The 20859-nt window shown below is 45.9% G+C and overlaps 1 protein-coding gene across 5 annotated transcripts in view; it reads left to right on the forward strand.

Moving 5' to 3' along the window:
• STX18 (syntaxin 18) overlaps window positions 1-20859 on the forward strand; it is a 125575-nt gene that overhangs the window by 101238 nt on the left and 3478 nt on the right. For 4 of the 5 annotated variants that reach the window (XM_078001863.1, NM_001260531.1, XM_078001864.1 and 1 more), the window contains 4 exon segments: window positions 4342-4457; window positions 7996-8084; window positions 17724-17782; window positions 19341-19410. In XM_078001863.1, coding sequence (XP_077857989.1) covers window positions 4342-4457; window positions 7996-8084; window positions 17724-17782; window positions 19341-19410 — 334 coding nt within the window. 5 annotated transcript variants of the gene reach the window in all.

A 20859-nucleotide genomic window follows, 5' to 3' on the forward strand; every position in this document is an offset into this window, starting at 1 on the left:
TGTGAACTTTCTTGCCTAGTTTACTGTAGAGCTGTTGGTCTTTTTCTCTTTTTACTTTACCTATGGTGGGTTTGTTTTTTTTTTAAATAAACTTGTTATTTTAAGAGCAGTTTTTAGGTTCATAGCAAAATTGAGCAAAAAGTACCAAGAGTTCCCATATACCCCCTTCACTGTCCCCCCACCCGCCAGTACACTAATAGCCTTCGCCACCAATAGTCTTCGCCACTGTCAACATCCCCCACCACTCATGGTGCTTTGTTTTGTTTTGTTTTGTTTTGAGATGGACTCTCCCTCTGTCGCCCAGGCTGGAGTGCAGTGGGTGATCTCGGCTCATTGCAAACCTCCACCTCCCAGGTATAAGCAATTCTCCCACCTCAGCCTGCTGAGTAGCTGGGACTACAGGTGTGTGCCACCACGCCCGGCTAATTTTTGTATTTTTAGTAGAGACAGGCTTTCACCATATTGGCCAGGCTGGCCTCAGACCTCAAGTGATCCGCCCTCCTCGGCCTCCCAAAGTGCTGACATTACAGGGGTGAGCCACCACACTTGGTTCACGCATTTTTTTTTTTCACATGTGTGGTTCATTTTTTTATGTGTGTATCTCTGATGCATTTGGAATTTACCTTGGTGTATAGTATAGGGAAAGGGAAAACATTTTTTCTTTCATATAACTACCAATTATCCCAGTGCAACTTATTAAACCATATCATATATTAAATACACATATGCAATTGAGTCCGGTTTTGAATTTTATATCCTATTCATTGGTCTGTCAATCTTTTCATGCCCTAATACCACACTTGGTTTTTTAGGGTTTTCTTGGCTATTATTCCCTCCCCTTCCTAATCTTCATGATATTTTCATTATAAATCTTTTCAAACATATGGCAGAATTGAATTTTGCAGTGAACGCCCATATACCTATACCCTAGATTTGAGCATTTACATTTTACTATACATGCTGCTTTTACCTGCCTATCATTCTATATTCATTTAGCCTCTTTTTAAAATAGATTTCAGAGTAAACTTCTAACAGTGCCCTTCCCCTTAAATACTTTAGTATGCATATCATTAACTAGAGTTCAATATTTGTTTACACTTTTTCTGACCATTCTTGCTTATTTCCAGATGAATTTCATAGTTGATTTGTCCAGCTTCAGGATGGGACCTGGTGATTTTTTTTTTTTAATTGAGATCACATTACACTTATAAATTAACTTAGGGAGAACTAACATCTTTATATTTCTTTTTCTATCAAGAATGATGTGTCCTTTCTTTCCTTTGTGTCTTTCATAAGTCTTTTTTGGTTTTTTACATATGGGCTTTGGGCTTAAGTTTATTCTAAAGTTTTTGTTGATATTGTTAGTTTTCTATCTTTTGTTTTGTTTTGGCTATTGCAAGTAGAATCGTCTCTTTCATTGTATCTTCCAACTGTAAATGAGGTACATTATGATGAACATTTAAGTCATTTTGTTATTGTTGTTATAAGCAGTGCTGTGGTGAATATCCTTATAACTTTATCTTTGTGCATATTTTGATACTTAGAATAGCAGATTGTATTTTCCAAAGAAAGCTGCCCCCAAATATATCCCATACCACATGCTCTTCTTAAAAAGTGATGTTATCACTGCTCCATTGAGAAAGCAAATTGGAGTCTGAGTTTCTTCCCCTTGAACCCTAGTGGACCATCGCGAATGCGTTGGGCAGTAGAATATGGCTAGGATCATGATTTCTGACTTCTAAGGCAAGGTTATGAAAGGCATTGAAGCTTCCACCAAAGTCTTTGAGACTGCCAGCCCTGCAGGCAGCCAGCTGCCATGCACCAGTAACACACTCATGCAGCTCCATGAAGAAGAAATGAGGCTCCCAGCAAGCACCAACTTGCTAGCCATGTGTGTGACCTCCTTGGAAGTGAACCCTCCAGCCCTGGTCAACCCTTCAGATGACTGCAGCCCTAGTTGCCTTCTAACTGTACCCTCCTGAGACACACAGAGCCAGAACCACCCAGCCAAGGTGTTCCCAAATTCCTGCCCCCAGAAACACTGATCAGTAATAAATCTCACTGTTTCAAGGCACTAAGTTTTATGACTCAACTGTAGTAACCTGAACAATTAAAAAGATTGATAACACAGTTACTTTTGAAAATTTTTTTTGTTAAATTTTGTAGAGGAGCATTTCCTAAATCATCTTTTTTGAAAACTACTCTCAAAAAACTCTATGAAGAGAGTCTCTGCAATCAGGTTATTTGCAAAAGCCATCCTTTTTGGAAATTCAGAATGTATTTGAGCATATTAAAGGCTCTGAAAACTTATATAGTGAAACACCTGTCTAGGTTTGACCTAACTTTCTCAGACTGATTTGACCACAGAAGTCCTTTCCCACAGCCCAGGATGGGTAGAATATACCCCACATGGAGCAGTTGTTATAAGCATGGGCGTCAGAGCTAGGTTCCCTGAGGTCATGTCCCAGCCCAGCCATTTGCTTACTGTGACCTGGGCAAGTTTCCTAACTTCTCTACGCCTCAGTTTCCTCCTTTGTTAAAAGGTTGTTAATATTAGTACCTACCTAATGGGGATATTCGAAATCAAATAAATTTATCCATATATATTGCTTAGAAAAAATGTCCACTATATAAGCCATTAACAAATGTTAGTTGGCATTAGTAATATCACCCTAATATGCATTTACATTGTTCCTTTAATTATAGTCTCTCTGCCTAACAATATGGAATTTATCCTAGATCTTTTTAGCACTCTGACTATAATTTTATAGTGTTTATGTAGATTCTAGCAAAGCTATTACAAAGTCCGTTGTTTCATAACCAAAATTTTTTCTCTTATTAATCATTTACTTGTATTTATAATGCATTCATTCATTCAACATATATTTATGAAACTGAATACCAGGCACTAATCCAGAATCTGGGATCTAGGAGCAAGGCTGACAACCAACAGATAAATAAACAGATTATAGACTGTGATAACTGCTATGGAGAAAACAGGTGCAGAGGAGTGGGAGGCAGCCTTTCCTTGATAGAAGAGTCAGAGGTGGCCTCTCTGAGTAGGTGAAACTGAGCCAAGCCCTGTAGGCGGGAAGGAAGATGATGTCCTGGGAAGAGCCTGTGGGGAAGAAGCAGGGGAATGCCAAGTGCAGAGGACTCAGTCCTGAAATGAGTCTGTGCCTTCGAGTGGGTATTTAAGGACTTGTGCTTTCAGAGTTCACTTATATTAAGATGTGACTTAGAACATGTACACGTGTGGGTATAGGTATATATGTGTGTGTGTAAGTATATATGTTGGGGGGTATGTGTGTGTGTATATATATAGGTAGGGGATATATATGCATGTGTTTGTATGTGTGTGTGTATGTGGGGGTATATGTGTGTGTACATGTGGGAGTATATATCAGTGTGTGTGCATATGCATATGTGTGTGTAGGTGTATGTGTGTGTGGAAGGGTATGTGTGAGGGGTATATATGCATATGTGTACATATATGGTGTGTATGTGTGTGTAGGGGGTATATATGTGAGTGGGGGTATATATATGTAGTATATGTGGGTGTGTATACATGGTGTGTGTATATGTGTGTGTGTATATATGTGTGTGTATGTGGGTGAGTATATATGAATATGTGTATGTGATATGTGTGTATATGTGGGGGGATATACATGCATGTAAGTTTGTAGAGGATATGTGTGTATGTAGGGGGTATATATGTGTGTGGGGGTATATATATGTGGTATATATATTGTGTGTATACATGTGTGGGTATGTGTGTGGTGGTATATATGTGTGTGTGGGTATATATGTGGGAGGGTATATATATGTGTGTGGGTATATACATGTATATATATGTGTGTGGTGTGTGTATGTGTGGGTATACATATGTTGGGGGTATATATGTGTGGGGGTATATATACATATGAATATATGTATAATATGTATTATATATTATAATTAATAACATATTCAGCAATCTTTTTGCATTAGTGTCTACTGCTGGGTGAGCATCAATCCAGCTTCCTGGGTTTGTTGAGTGTGGTGTCAGTCTATGGAGCATATTCAGCACATACCAACTGTAGCCTGCCCCTGCATGCTGGTCACTGTGCCATGGCTGCAAATGCAGAGGGCGTGCACAATCTCTACCCTGCAGGCAACAATGCCAGTGTTAAGTGCCCCAGTGGAGGTGTGTCCGGATAGCCACTGGGCCCAGAAGCAGTGACTGCTCCCCAGTACGGGGGCACAGGACAAAATTGCAGGGTCACATGTGACTTCTTCTGTTGTCAAAAAGGAATCCTGTTATGGAAATAAAACACCTGACTGCTAATTATGTATTTTTAGATCTAAGCTGGAACCAGAACCAAATACAAAGACAAGAGAATCCACATCTTCTGAGAAAGTTTCACAGAGCCCTTCAAAAGACTCTGAAGAAAACCCTGCCACTGAAGAACATCCAGGTACGAATTGAGATGAATATCTTGCCTTGCATTTCTTCCTTTTGACATGTTGGCAAGAGTACACCACAGGAACGAAGTAGCACAGTCTCAGACATGTTTTGGTGTTTGTATTTGCATAAAGCAAAGGAAGCAGGAGGTGGCAGCCTTTGTGTCTGTCACAGTTGATCTTCGTGACTGCCACGGAGGCAGGAGGTGCTTTCACCCAGTCACCTGGGAGCTGGCGGGGTGCAGGAGAAAGGGCCTGCTATAGAGGGGTGAGGCCGGGATCTGTCTGCCTCAGGAGCCCTGTGTGCCAGCCTCAGGAGAGGCAGCATTGCCTCCCTGGCAGCCGTGCCCTGCATGTCAGCTCTGAGCTTACAGGCCTGCGCCCAGGTAGAGTGTGCAACCTCAGCGGCCTTTCACAGCCAGTCAAACCAACAGGACAAAATGCAAATCTGTGTTGATGTGCTGCCTGTCACCACAGATACTAGACGGCCCAAGGCTTAGAACAGTTCCTGATGCACAGGAGATGCAGAAGAAATACAGGGTCTCCATGAAGTCCGAAAATGTGGGGGCACATACACAATGTGGTCATGGATGTCTGCGATCTGTGTGTCTGGCTGGCACCCCCACATACGGATGCCTGCATAGTTTGCTATATCCGAGAGACAGTGGAACAGGGTTCTTTGCGTGAATCACAGGGTGATGGCGTGCTAGAGCCAGGAGAGACCTGGGAGTCCCCTGTGGCATCCTTCTCCATAGTCTCATGGCAGTTCTTATTAACTCTTGTCTTCCAGATGCTAGGCACAGTCCTGGACATGTCACAGAAATTACAGGTTGAGTATCTCTTATCTGAGATGCTTAGGACCAGAAGTGTTTTGGATTTGGAGTTTTTTCAAATTTTTGCATATTTTGCATTATACTTACCGGTTGAGCATCTCTAATCTGAAAACCAAAATCTGGAAAGCTCCAATGAGTATTTCGTTTGGGTGTCACAATGGAGCTCAGGAAGTTTCAGGGATGTGATTCCTGCCCTCAAGGAGCTCACAGTTGATGGGAAAGATAATACTCTAGCCCCTGGGAGAAAGTAAGTAGTACCTCAAGAGAGGGCAGAGGGCCAGGGAGACTTCAAGAGGAGGCAGCACTAAGAAGTGAGTCTGGGCCAGGCGCGGTGTTTCACACGTGTAATCCCAGCACTTTGGGAGGCCAAGGTGGGTGGATTACCTGAGGTCGGAATTCAAGACCAGCCTGACCAAGATGGAGAAACCCCATCTCTACTAAAAATACAAAATTAGCTGGGTGTGATGGCACATGCCTGTAATCCCAGCTACTCGGGAGGCTGAGGCAGGAGAATCACTTGAGCCCAAGAGGCGGAAGTTGCGGTGAGCCAAGATCAAGCCATTGCACTCCAGCCTAGGCAACAAGAGCGGAATTCCATCTCAAAAAAAAAAAAAAAAAAAAAAGTGAGTCTGGACCTGAAAAAAAAAAAAAAATGAAAGCTTAGAAAGTTCTAGACAGAGGCAGCAGCATGAGCAAATGCTCAGAGGCCAGAAAGCCTGGAGCTTGGGTGGAATGTAGTCAGTAAAGAAGACCCCTGGGGATCAGTGAAGCCCGTCAGTGGGAGGAGAGGTGGGAGTAAGCTTGGAAGAGTGGGTGGAGCCTTGAATGCCAGACTAGGGAGTCTGGACTTGCCTCTGTGGCACCAGGGTGCACGGGTGGCCTGCGCAGAGGACTGGCTTGGTGGGTGCTGTGCTTCAAGCTGATCCTTATGGCAGCCTGTCAAGAAGGCTTCTGATGGCCACAAATGAGCATGCTGTAGAGTGTGAGTTCTGCTAAGAGAACTTTCCCATTCTAGCTCAGAGTTAATTTATGCTTAGTTCAGATATGAACAAGGTTTCTGTTTCTAATTTTGGTGTTTTTATCCTTAAAAAAGAAATCAACAACAGTAAAAGCTTGCAATGGATACCATAATGAGGACAAGTAGGAGACAGCTCGTAAGGTGGGGATGGGGGGTAGATGAAAGTACAAATGTTCCTACCCAAAGAATGTCATCTCAGGAAAATACCAGATCATTTCTAAAGATACTTTTAGCCAACCTTTTACAAACATGTTTTTCTATAATGACACTTCTGGTAAAAACAGCCATTTTTCTAAAAGCCTGCATGCACTAAGTTGTGGATGACATGGAGACTTTTTTTGTAAAGATATATTTCTAATAAATAACCATAACTTTCAGGCATGGCCTGCCTAGTCAGCTTTCTCTACCCTGTTGCTATCATTATGTTCTCTTCCCCTATTCAAAGATCTGGACTTGTCACCATCTCATGGGGCTGAGGTCGACTACAGGAAATTTATTGAGATTGAGGAAAAAAGGAAAAGAAGCAGTATTTGCCTTTGAGTACTTGGAAGCTCACTGATAAGCCCAGAGACACCACTGAGACACACAGACACAAAGTGATTTCATTAAAGTCTCCCCCGAGGATCCATCCCTGCCATCCCTCTCCCCTCCGCTCCCAACCCCACCCCATTGATGAACTGCACAGACCTCTTACTGTCATCCTGGGCAGCAGCAGTCCTTTCTAGGGGCCTGTGGTATTGACATGCTTCATGGAGGACGCATCATGTTTTGTTGATCATAATGAAAAAGTTCTCCAGATTAAAATGTCCCTACGCTCCCATTCAGCAGTTCCATGCCCAGGTGTCTGTCCTAGAGAGTCACTCCAGCATGTGTACAAAGCACAGACTGGGACACAGTACCATTATTACCCCAGTGAACAGTCTGAAACCACTGAGGTCTGTCAGTGTAGTTATGGCTAAAGACTAGTGTATCCTCACGATGGAATATCATGCAGCAACTTAAAAGAACAAGGTAGATCTACTTGGACGATCTCCAAGATGTATCAATAAATCATACAAAGCAAGTTTTAGAACAGTATGTTACCATTGATATCTGTGTGAAAAGCAACCATACACACAAAACTGTGTATTACTTGAATTTCATAGGTAGGCAGGGACTCATATCTTTGGATGTGAATATGTTTAGATAAAATCTATGACGCTACATCAAAGCAGTAACTTCTGGGAGAGGAATAGGATTGGGGAACGGTATATCACTTCCTGTATATATATATATGTGTGTGTGTGTGTATATATATACATGTATATGCATACGTATTTTTTACATTAAAAATATGTCTTACAGTTTTTACAAGTAGAGAGGCATGTATGTGTCCTGAAGTAAAACATACTTTAAGACTCATTCTGAAGAATGTCCATTTAGTTTGCAGCCATTGCTGACATTGGTGCAATATTGAAACCGTGTGTAGGTCCCCTCCCCACCACACGCACACATGCATGTGCCTGCACAAAGACAATTTACAGCCTAAATGTTGTGAAAGAATCATGTCTGCAGTTCCTGAATATTAGCCCAGAGATCATGACATATATGGACAAAGCTGTAAGATTCTGCTCCATCTCATGTTTGTGTTATGATTACATCCTAAGCCAGCCTATTCTAAAATGAATATTTGGTCTTCTATTTTCAATTTTTTTTGAACAGAAAAGATTTTGGCTGAAACACAACCTGAATTGGGAACCTGGGGAGATGGCAAAGGTGAAGATGAGTTATCCCCAGAAGAAATACAAATGGTAATGCTATTCTCTGCCTAATCATTTATTTTTAACTGGTTTTCATGAGACTGTTTCATTGAGAAACTCATCCTCAATGCCCTTGCCCTGATTTTTATACTGAGTTTTAAAAATTATAAATGTGTATCTTATATACACTTTCCCATTTGAGTTCCTAATTCTTAGTGTGCCTTTCATATGCTTTAAATTTGCAGTAGCATAATTAAAGAATAAATTTTTCCTTGGAAGAATTTTACTAATAATAGATGTCTTTTCAACAACAGTAAAATAGTCGTCTAGACTAAATAGGTCTTTTATAAATGCCACTATGATGCTTTTTAATTGTTTGAATTGCTAGTGCTATGGTAATGTGAAAAAAGTAAGATAATGACTGAAAAGTGAAATCTTACCTTAACTACTGATAGCACCTCCTTTTAGTTACCTGCCCTCGAGTTTCCAGCTGCTTAGCTTATCATCTCTAGGTGGGTTTCAAAAGGAAACTGATAGGTCTGCCAAGCCCCTGCCAGCTCATGTCCAGCAGTGTGTGTGCAGCTCATCTGGATACTGGTGTGACAGAAGCCAAATGGAATATGCTACCTGTGTGTGAGAACAGATGTCATCTAGAGCTGCTAGGATGTGACACCGTCCTGTGCCTAAGACGTGGGGAATGTGGCTACCACACAGCATGCCTCCAGTGACTCTGCCTGGCAAGTGACAGCATTTTAAGTGTGCAGCAGTTTGCAGTGGACAGAACTTTTTGATTCTCATTTTATCCATGATACTCTTAATAATTGCACTAAGAGGTGGTGGAACATTAGCATCTCATTTTAACATTGGCAAAAGGCAGCAAAGGGTCTTGCCCAGAATCCCCTAGTTAATCAGGGAAGAGCTGGATTTCCAGCCCTCAAGAAGGTAAGAAGTGGAGCGTGAAAACAGCTCTATTGAGGAAGCATGGGATCCAGTCTTTTCCCCAGCCTTGAGCCTCTCAGACTGAGGCATTTGTGTTGCTACTTATGCCACCTGAAATTTCAAGTTCTCTCTGTCTACTCCTGGCATGTCTTACAGGTCTCAGGTGTTTTTTTCCCTCAGAGAGGCCCGGTGATACCACCTGCAGCAGCTCCCAGATACTGTGTCCCATGACCCTACTTGCTTTCCCCCCATATCCCCACTAGAGCACAAGCTCTGTGAGAGCAGAATCTTGTCTTGTTTTCCTCACCATATTCCTAGAGCCCAGAACAGTGTTTGGGAATTCTTTGTTGAATACATGAGTGACTTTGATGAGTATAACATAAAAGCTATAGGTTGTTTTCAACAGTAAGACAGAATCATCAGTAATAACTATTAGAATGTTCTCGTGTTCAGTTATTACTAGTATTATGGATACTTATGAATGGCTTCTCTATCCCAAGCCTTTTGCATATGTTGTCCTGTTGAATCTTCATGACAATCCACTCAAGTAGGAATTATCACTATTATGCAGTTGAAGAAAATGATGCACAAAAACTAAAGCCCTGCCCAACGTCACAGAACCAGTAAAACAGCAGAACCAAGCTCTGGCTCCAACCCTGCGCTTTTTCTCCAGTTGGTTCTGGTGGTCTAGGTGAGTGTTGCTGCATAGGAGCAGCGTGGCACACTGACATAGGCCAGCCAGGCAGGAGTCAGAACAGCCACGCCGGCCCACTGAAGTGTCATTGTAAGCATAGTGGTGCAGGCTGGGGACCTCCAGGGATGTCCAGGTCCACATGTCTGCTCTTGTGAGCATTGGCTGCCAAGGGCAGAGGACTAGCTTAGCATCCTCTTGCTCTCTGGACCCCCTGTTTCTTCTCCATGCCTGAAATAAAAGACTGAAACCAAATCTCTTTCCTAAAAATTCTTCTCCATGCCTGAAATAAAAGACTGAAACCAAATCTCTTTCCTAAAAATGACATGAACAAGTGAAGGCAAAAAAAAGCCAAAAGCCAAAATCCAAAAGGCAGCACAGCCTAGTGGGAACAGTGCATCGTCTGACTGGAGTCCACACCTGGCCTCTCATCATTGCAGCCCTGGGCCCTCTCACTGCTCGGGACCTCTGTTCCCTCATCTGTGAAATGGGCAAATAATGGCCACCTCACAGGTGGGGCTAAAGTCTGAGCGAGCTGGCCCATGAGGTGCGTGCAACACAGTGCTTGAAAAATTCTGTTTCCCCTTCCTTTACCCTTCAGAGTGGCAGGTTATACAAAGAGGCAAAACAGCCTCTCCCTGCACAGGGTGGAAGAGATTGGGCACAGCTGCCCATGTGCCATCAGTAGGGAAGGACTGTGGCGTGTATGCTGTCATGGCAGGGTCAGGGCATGCAGGATGGCAGCTGGAGCTCAGAGCATTTTCATATGCCTTTCATGTACAATTCAGTTTCGCACAGATTTATCCACCCAGATGAGTGGTTTCCCCTTTAAAATCATGGCCTTGGAAGCTTGAAACTGATTCCAGTGATGGTACTGTTAGTCCTGACTTCCCTGAGACTTGCTTTGGGGGTTCTCCTTCAGAGCCTGTGATACTTTCTTTGGAATACTAAGCAGAGCTGTCTTTATCCTTTATAGACAAAAATAATTCTGAACTAAGGAAATGACTCAAACACCTTAAATTGCCCTGCAAGTTTCTTGCCTTCCTCTCCAGCTTCTTTCCTGTTCCAGAATTCACCTTATGACTTGAATTAAGTGCTCACCAAATCCAGCAAATGGGGGAGCTAGACCCTCGAGGTGCACATTGTGTAGAGGGTGGTTAGAGGAAGACAGCCGCAGGAATTCCAAGCAGTCATTGCGGTCAGTCAGGTTGAGAGATGATGAGGGCCTTGAGCCAGGAGTGGCAGTGAAGGTAGTGTTGAGAGCTGTGGCGTGGGAAATGGCCTGCACTGAAGTGTGAGATGAGGAAGGAACCTTGCACTTTCTGCCATGGGAGGGTGCACAGAAGGTGGGCAGGCTGGGGCTGAGCAGGAGATGATGAATTTCATGTAGACAGGTGTGAGTTTGAGGCACCTGTGGGACATTCATGAGAGGTGTCTATGGGCTCCAGGGCTCGGGCTAGAGAAAAGCACGTGGGAGACATCTTACAGCTGATATCTGAAGCATGGGCTTGGGCGAGGCTCTCTGGAAACAAGATGAACAGCGAGAAAGGAGAAGGGGTTGTGGACACCACCCTGGGGTACACTCCACTGGAGGGAGGCTGGGGCGGAGAAGCCCACAAAGGAACATAAAGAGGGATTGGATCATATTCCCATCTTACAGCCAAATAATGGCAGAAGTTTCTTAAAAATCTCTTAGGTTTTCATCAGTTTATATGAAATCCTTTTATGAGTGGAAATGAGTCATTTCCCCAAATATTATACCATTGCCCCATTTCTTTGCTAGAGAAAAAATGTGTACAGCTCTGTCTCTTCATTAAGAAAGAATACATTTGTGTTTAAGAAGAGTTTGCCTTCTGTGTTGGGCTTTTTCTTTTTCTTTCTCTTTTTTATTTTTATTTTTTTTATGCACTCCACCACTCTTCATAAAGGAAATAGCTAGAATAACAGTGGTGTGGGTTGTTTGTCCAAGGATTTTTGCCTTTCTCTGGGAGGCAGTGGTGAGCTAAGTATGTTGACCTTTGCAGCTATGTGACTTAGCAGCCTGTAGGTGTGAAAGGTGGACAAGAGGAAGGCTGGCAGTGAGGATATCCACAATCACCTGGCGCTCCCATCCCGCGGAGGGATGATGAAAGAACATGGGCTTTGGGACTAGACAGAGTTGACCATGAATTTATACCACTTACTGTCTTTGTAAGCTGAGGCTAGAAATCACTGCCATCAGTGATCTCTTCAGAATCAGTACCCCACAGAATTGTCTCAAGTGCTGGATGCAGTAGCACCTGTAAGAGCACCCAGCAGAGGGCAGGGCAGACCAAATGGTGGCTCCCTCCCACCAGAGAGATACTGCCATGTCTGTGCACGGTGGCATGCCCTGTACATGTGCAGCACGTGATTTAGTAACTGATGTATCAGAGTACGGCTCCTCTTCCCACAATGAGGTTGATGCAGCATGCTTCTGTTTCATTCCACTGTCCTGAGTCATTGTCTAAAGACACTCCCAGTAACACTGGTGATTCCAGCATGGAGGTATCAATGACTAAAGCAATCAGAATCAGCAGACTTCTTACTTTCTATTGTGTTACTGCAAGAGGATCGGGCAGAAGGCTGTAATGTTCAGTACTTTTATGACAGGCTAATTAATGTCCAGTTAACTTCTTTCTTAATTGGGAATAATAGGTAAGTACCGTATCTTATAGTCTGACTCACTCCAATCTTATGTAAAAGGCCTAACTCTGAAAATAAAGAGAAAGAAATATAACACTGTTGGTTTTAAATTGGAAAATGTTGTAGCAAATCGTGGTCATAATTCATAATCACTGTTTCGGAATTTTTCCTCAGGGTACAATAATAAATTAAGCCCAATATAGCAATATAATTCATTGTTTCACCCAAAGGAACAGTTATTACATATTCCAAAATGGTTGCAGGGTATTATATGATTTGCACGATAAATTTCCCTATATAATTCACGATACAGATATATTAATGCCTTTGAGTTCGCAGATGTTTGTGGTCAGGCTGAGTGGAACCAAATTGTTTTCCAAAACAATTGGAATTGTCCTGGGCCCTGCCAGCCTCCTTAAGTAATAGTGACCTTGTAGTTGTCTGGGAAATAGGCCTTTTGTTTTTTAAACACAGAGGCGGCTCTCCATTAAAACTGGCCATTGGCAAACCTCTCTCCTCAGCCCTTAGCACCTTTGATCCTTGAGGCACCTGGTTCTCTTCCTCTAGGGACTAGGTATTTTCCATCAAGAAAATGCCTCCCTTTCTAAAAACACAGTCACTTTACTTGCCTCAGGTAAAACCACCTGCATTTATTGATGTACTCCTTGGGATAATTTTTTAAAACATGAATGTGGCTTCTGTTTCTTAAATCCACATGAAAGTCATCTTCCAAGGCCCTGTCCCCTGAGGTAGGCCCGTAGAAACCCCCAGTGGCTGGCTGGCAGGGCTTGCCAGTTTCAGCTCATGGATCTAGAACAAGGAGTAGTGGAATCTGAATGCCACATAGTGAGAGCTGGACAGACCCTGGGGAGGCTCCAGGTTTACAGGCACAGCAAATGCTGGCTTCCACCAGAAGGAGGTGGCAGGGTCCGTCTACTGGCGCATTATGGGGATCACAGGGGATCGAGGTGAGGGTCACACAGCCAGGAGTGCGAAGGGGTTTGGTACAGAGAAAGCATGTCTGGAAGAGTCCAGAAAGGGCCTGGGCAGGGGACTCCTGAGCTATGAGGGCCAGAGGGCTTTCTGGGATGGTCCCCTGTGCTCCTCAGTTAGCTTTTCTTGGCTCTCTGTGACACAAATACTTCTCTTGGCCTCATTTTATACTCAAAGGCCTTTGTAGGAGTGATTTTCTTTTGAAAATTAAAGAGGATTAGCTTAGAAAAGGATTTCTGTAACAATATATTCACAATGTGGATTTGTATCCATTAAACCAGATTAGAAACCTTTTAGCAGGGCTTGGTTGAAAAGTCTGACTGACTTCTAAATGGGATAAAACAGTCGAATAAATGATATTGCCTAACACACATGTGACATATACCATGTGCCAAGTACTGCTCTGAGCCCGTCAGCATATGTTCATTTACGCAACCCATATGGAAGAGAGTATTGCTGGCCCCATTTTACAGAGAGCTTAAGTCACCAGCCCTAGGTCACATAGCTCCCAAGTCCTAGGCTGTTCAACATGATGCTGTGCTGCCATGGTTGGAGGGTGGGGGAGAGTGCTCGTCTAGCTGAGAGAAAGCATCGTGTTTTGGTAAGAGACCTTAACAGCGTAGAGCAGACGGACCAATGTAGGGAGCCCAGAGCAGCAGCTGGCAACCACCATGCATGGAAGGCCCAACCTGCCCACTGTACCCACCATCTCGGCCTCTCACCTTCCTTTGCAATTCCATAGGAAACGAGAATTTCCTTGATTGTGTTCAGGTTTGTCTTCACGAAGCATCTAGATACCCTGTCTGTCGTGCTGACCTTGGAGACCAGGTCTTTCATTCAGCACCGCACCTTGCAAAGTGTGACCACAAAGAGACAGATACTAGCTGGTGAGGCTCAGCGAGCTCTGGAAGAAGATGCTGTGGGTGCCTTTCCCAGTGCCTGGGAGAGTGAGCTGGCTGAAAGCCACCGTGGGCCTCTAGGGTTTGCGAATAGAGGGTAGAAGTGGTCCCCACAGCATCTGACCACTCACTTTGCATATCCAGAAACTGACACCCAAGAGATTAAATCATGATAGACAGCATTCACCGAGAACTTACTGTGTGCCATGCACTTTGGTAGACAACTCACATGTATTCACTCATGTATTCCTTCTGACAACCCCACTACTTAAGTACTGTTACTATCCCCATTTTAGTGACAAAGACAGAGACACCCAGAGATTGTTACCTCCAAAACAGCTTACTGCTTAGAAGGTGAGAGGCTAGAAGTCCAGCTGTGGCTTTGCAGCCTCAGGGTCAGGCAGAAAAGGATAAGAATCACCACATCTGTCCCCAAAGAAACTGACAGGCCCACCAGAAGCCAGTGACTGGCCCAGCATTGCCCCAGGGTTCCTACAAGGCCCCCAGAACTGGCTCCCATATCCACCTGGTACATGCACCACTACGCCTGCCACCCGGCAACAGATGAAGGGAGGCACACAGGTTTGCCATTTAGACAGTGTTGGAAGCCATCCTGACACCTGGTACAAGTCAGTGTTGTCAGCAGCCTTGCTATGACCTAATTGTCCTGGGCCCTGCCAGCCTCCTTAAGTAATAGTGACCTTGTAGTTGTCTGGGAAATAGGCCTTTTGTTTTTTAAACACAGAGGCGGCTCTCCATTAAAACTGGCCATTGGCAAACCTCTCTCCTCAGCCCTTAGCACCTTTGATCCTTGAGGCACCTGGTTCTCTTCCTCTAGGGACTAGGTATTTTTCAGGTGGGGTGGAAGGAAATTAGGACCAGCATCTGATCCCACTCCTGACTGCAGTGGAGGGCGGACGTGGAGCTATCAGAAGTAACAATTACGAAGAGGCCTAAGAGGAGGTGCCGCACATAAGTGCCTTATGCCACACGCCCTCATGTTGGGGAGGAAACAAGAAGAGCTTTGTTCCCAAGGAACAGGCCAGGAATAAATCACCTCGAACCACTAATTTTGTTTAGGAACAGTTTCAAAGCATAAAGGGGACTGTGGATTTAAAAGGGCAGGACTGTATTTTGTCATTAAAAAAATTCAAGAAAATGCTCCCCCCGCCCCCCGCCCAAGAAAAACTGAGTAGTACCTGAATTAGCCAAAGTGAATTGGCGCCTACATGTTTTAGTAATTACATGTTTTCCTTAAATACTGTCCTTTTAAGTAACTGTTGAAGTTAACAGAGCTGATACTTTCAAACTCAAAAGTGAAAGTTTTATTCTCTTAAATAGCCTTTGTCTTGCCTAATTAAAGGGGCCATAAGCAATTCTGTGTCAGCAGCCAGCAAGGCAGCCTGCTGTGGATGAGGTGGTCCTGCAGGGAGCTTTCCGCCCTTCCCAGAGCTTTGCCCCAGTCCCCCTGTTTTCTGGCCTGGCAGGTCTGGAGTGCAGCAGATGCCTCCTTGTGTTTTGATGAGTAGCCGGGGCCGAGAACTGGTGTCCTGTCATGTGTGAGGCCCTGGGCTGGGCTCAGGGTCCAAAGGAGGACAGCTGCCCTCCACAGAGAGAAGACAGGTCCCTGAACAAGTGTGAGAAATGTCCTTGAAGAGCCAAGTACAGGGGAACTTGGTAACAAGAGTGAGGAAGTAAAAGAAGGTGATTCAGTCTGCCCTGAGGTATCAGATCGCTAGGAAGGTGCCTGGGGTTTTGAGGGACCTCGTGGAGTTCTCAGCCAGGCAGGAAGCTAGCCTGTGCAGAGCAGAGCTGAGGTGGGAGATGTCACGTGGCCAGGTCATGGATAACAGTGTGCCTTAGACCTGATCTGTAGGGGCAACGGGCAAGGCCAGCATGAGGCATTCTGGCATGACCAGCACTTGAGATCACTTTGACCAAGGATTGGATAACAGGCTGGAGGCAAGTGAGAAATGATGAGAAGTAGAACGTGGACAGTAGGGGAAGGGCTGAATACAGCAAGTGCATGTGTGGGGGCAAAACTGGTGGACTTAGGAAGGGGCGCATGTGTGAAGAGCACCTGCATAGAGCACAGCTGGGGTACTTGGGGGGAGGGGTTCTGGGTGGGAAGGAGACTGCTGGGGAGGCCCTGCAACTCATTTCCGCCCTAGGACAACGGGAACAAGGTCGGGCTGTTGCATGAGTCTGTGCATCCCAGCGCAGGAAGTGCCAACATAGCCCATGGTGGTCAGCTGCCTCCCATAACCATTGTTTCCCTTGTATTTTTGGTTTACTAAGCAAGTGATAAGCCCGATCTTCAGTCGATTCGGAGCCTCTGGGGGCTTGCTTGTATTTATTCCTCCAACCCCTGTTACAGAATGCTCGGAAAACATTTGTGATTTGATGGCAGCTTTAATTGATATGAAAGAAAGAATAACTGGAATGCCTTTGCAAAGTTACGTTCCACACAGTTCCCACCCTCAGGAAGCTCAGAGTGACACAGGAAGTTTGGGATGTGCAGTTTATTACAAGGCAGAAAGGGACTACTATCCGAAGATATTTTCAGAAAATGGTAGGCCAGGAATAGGAATATGAGAAATAAGTTTGAGCTTAGGGGCCCGGGTAGGTCTCCTGGAGAAGTGGGGCCTGCGGGACGCACCATGGAGGAAATGCAGGATGCCCTGACTCCCTGCACATTCCGGGAGTTGAATGGACCCACAAGGACAGGGCTGTGGGGGCCTGCGGTGAGGGCAAGGAGCTGTTCCTTGTTCCTGTCCATTCTCTGTGCTGAGTTTCAGGAGCTTCCATCCTTTTCTTTAGCCCATATCAAGCTGGCAAGAATGGCTGAGAGAGCAACTATCTGTGCCAAGCTCACTCAGCTCCAAGAAGCTCCCATGTATCCCTGGTGTCAGGGCACCTGGCCTCACCCAGCCTGAGCACTGGGAAACATGCTGGTCTGGCTCTGGGCCTCTGTCCCTGTTGAGCAGTGGAGTGGCCAGGGGCATGGCTCTGAGGTCAGAGGGGCCCAGGGGCAGATTGGCCAAGCTGCCGACCCCCTCTTCCTCTCCAGACCCTCCCCACACCAGATCCTTCTCCATATTAAAAAATATGTGTAGTCCTTCAGTATACTTCATGAGAGAAAACAACAGCAAAAGAATTTTTTTAATAATGGTACCAGAGGCAGGAAGCTGGCCGTGGGAGCCCAGGGGAGAGCGCATAAGTAGATACAGCTACAGCCATAGCAGTCAGCTTGCACCCCTGGAGTGCAGTGGTTGAGATGGAAAAGTCGATTACCAGGCAGCACAGCTGTGTTTTAAAATTTTCTCCTGAGAGCAGGGACGTTGTTCACACTGACGCTCTCGGTCATCCAGCACCGGCCACCATGTTGCTGCAGCTGGAAATGGGGGCTTCGCCAGTGGTTCCTGGAGCGCAGGTCCGCTTTCTTGTTAGACGCTTGCCTGAGTTCAGTATGATGTCATCCTGAGTGTGTTTGTTTCCTCGCAGTTTGAACAGGAAAATCAGCGACTCATTGGTGAAATGAACAGCTTGTTTGATGAAGTGAGGTATGTTTGTAGCTCCTCTGTGAGCTGAGAGCCTGCTTTACAACTTTCCAGGAACTAGGAACGTTATTTACCTTGGTGCCCAGGCATCCACATGGGGCCCCTGGGCTGGTGCAGCCCCCCTCAGCCATTTTGACAGGGCTGGGGTGGGCATGTGGCCTGAATCTACAACTCCCTCAGCCTGTGGGCCTGTGGGTTACCTCCCGCCTGCTGCCACTGCTGCGGGGGGCCCAGATGCTTTCTACCCCAAGAGATGCAGGAGTGACTGCAGATTACCTGCGTGTAATTTCCACCACCATTTGGGCTGTTTCCATGCAGCGACTCTGAAATGAAATGGGGCCCTCGTGAAGGACAGCTGACCAAGGGAAGCCCTCTTTTGCAAATGGCTCCACTGGGGTCTGCCTGCTCCTGTACCCACTAGGGGGTCAGGAATGCAGAAGGCAAGGCCTTGGTCACCCACACGTGCACCCACTGAACTCTAGTTTCTGTGGGAAGGCCTGCAGCATGCTGAAAGTAAGGCCCAGGACTTTGCAGAGCCTGTTGTATTGTGGACATGTCCCCCAAATCAAATCAATCCTGATGCTGCACTCACACAGCCTGAGGATTTTCTCAGTGTAGGTGTCAGCCTCCCAGGGGCTCTTCGCCTTCTGCCCTCAGATGGACCTCCTAGTCCTCCTCCAACAGCCTACCTTTCACTGTCCGTCCCCGCTACTCCCCCATGCCCAGATACTCACGGGCTTTTCTTCCCCCATCTCCTCCCCTGCCCTCCTGCCACTGTGACACTGTTGGGATTCGTGTCTGCTTCCACCTGGCCAGGAGCTCAGCTCCCACCACTTTTCGCCTCCTGCCACTTCCTGTCGCTGCTTTGTGCTGGAACAGCAGTTAACTTCAGCCTGGGCCAGCTTCCGTTTGTAAATAGATGGGCCCCGACCTGTCCCCCAGGGTAGCCCAGGCTGCCCCTGACACCAGGAAGATGGCTAGCCCAAGTGTTTCCGATCCGACAGAACACTCCATTGCCAAACCAAGACATGGCATTTTCTAAATGAATCAGAGGAGCTTTTTTCTTGGAACAGGGAGTTGGTTTGAGGGTAAATACACTTTTTTCTTTAACCCGCTGAGCAGTAACAAAGCAGGATCATCAGCATATTCTGACCTTCTGAATCCCCACCATGTGTTACCATGGTGACAAGGCTAGGCAGAGAACTTACTGGAGACTGCTTTCTGTAACTGGGGCATAACCAGACCCTCCCTGGTCCTTGACCAGTGACACAGAATGCAAAGGGCACTGCCCACCCCCACCTCTTGGGACTGGGCTCAGTTGGCATGGTAGAGTGGACTTCCAAAAAGCCCAGCGTGCTAGGCTACACCGGGAGACAGGGAAGGTGACCCAGTAAGGAGAGTTTGCCTTCCTCTCCAATCTCTTCCCCCAGCCAACATGGTATGCTCCCCCGTCTCTCCCACCTTCATGTAGAAGACAGGATTTCTTTAGAAATGTGTAACAGTCCTGTTAGATTACCAAGTACTAATAGTTAATATGTAATCTATTCTTCTTTTTATGAAGGCAAATCGAAGGGAGAGTGGTTGAGATTTCCAGACTCCAAGAGATATTCACGGAAAAGGTTTTGCAACAGGTAAAAACAAAAACAAAGTAGCTGTACGTTTTAACTTAAAGGGGAATGTACTTGAGAGACATTTTTCCCAAAGGCTGCTGCTCTGCGCAGCCAGGAGCAGAGCCATGTGTTGCTAGCGGGTGTGCGTGCGCAGAGCTCCTCAGGGCAAAGCTCTCACTACCCAGAGCTGCCTCTGCACACGTGTGATGGAGGAGAAGCTCCCCACAGGGGATCCACTGGCCCCACTGACCACGCCGTGTGGTGGCGCATGCAGTGGCATGTGGGAGGAGAGTCCAGGCCTGGCAGTCAGGGTTCTGGATGTGCTGGGTGAGCTAGGTAGCCCGGCCAGGCAACAGTTTCCCATCTATAGATTGGAGTGACCCCTGCAGGGTTGTTCTCCATTTGAGAGAGAACTACAGAACGATGCTGACGGGCAGTTGCTTTTCCGTCAGTAGAGTTACAGGAGCTCAGGCCCAGGCCTCTCACAGTGCGAGGTCCATGCCGCCTCAGGGATGGTGCCTGCATGGGAAATAGGATTGTTCTTTTCTTTTTTTTTTTTTTTTTTGAGACGGAGTCTCGCTCTGTCGCCCAGGCTGGAGTGCAGTGGCCAGATCTCAGCTCACTGCAAGCTCCGCCTCCCGGGTTTCCGCCATTCTCCTGCCTCAGCCTCCCGAGTAGCTGGGACCACAGGCGCCGCCACCTCGCCCGGCTAATTTTTTGTGTTTTTAGTAGAGACGGGGTTTCGCCGTGTTAGCCAGGATGGTCTCGATCTCCTGACCTTGTGATCCGCCCGTCTCGGCCTCCCAAAGTGCTGGGATTACAGGCTTGAGCCACCGCGCCCGGCCAGGATTGTTCTTTTCAAGTCAATTTTCTGAAATTCTTCCAGCCAATAACTGGCAAAACTTTTAGGGACCTAATAAATTTGCCCTTTTCTTTTTAGCACCCAAAGACAATGGGAATGTTTGAAAGACAAATTTTTCTCCAGTATGTTAAACTACTTAACTTAAAATACTTCTCTCAAAATGACTTTCCATAAACCACACAGCCAGAGTGAAATCATTGTAAATGAGGTACATTAAGTCTAACAGCAGTTTGGAAGTTCGGGTTCATAGGAGTTGCTCTTTTGAATAACACTACCCTGCTTCAAACCTCCCAGCGGCTGCAGGGGGCCTGGAAGGGGTGTGCAGAGCACAGGCAGAGCCTTGCCTTGGCTCACCAGGAGTTTTTTTTTTATTTTTTTTAATTTTTTTTTGGAGACGGAGTCTCGCTGTGTCACCCAGGCTGGAGTGCAGTGTTGTGATCTTGGCTCACTGCAACCTCCTCCTGGGTTCAAGCGATTCTCCTGCCTCAGTCAGCCTCCCGAGTAGCTGGGATTACAGGCATGCCACCACGCCTGGCTAATTTTGGTATGTTTAGTAGAGACGGGGTTTCACCATCTTGGCCAGGCTGATCCCGAACTCCTGACTTCAG

This window comes from Macaca mulatta, chromosome 5 (genome assembly GCF_049350105.2).
Source record: "Macaca mulatta isolate MMU2019108-1 chromosome 5, T2T-MMU8v2.0, whole genome shotgun sequence".
NCBI classification, from domain to species: domain Eukaryota; kingdom Metazoa; phylum Chordata; class Mammalia; order Primates; family Cercopithecidae; genus Macaca; species Macaca mulatta.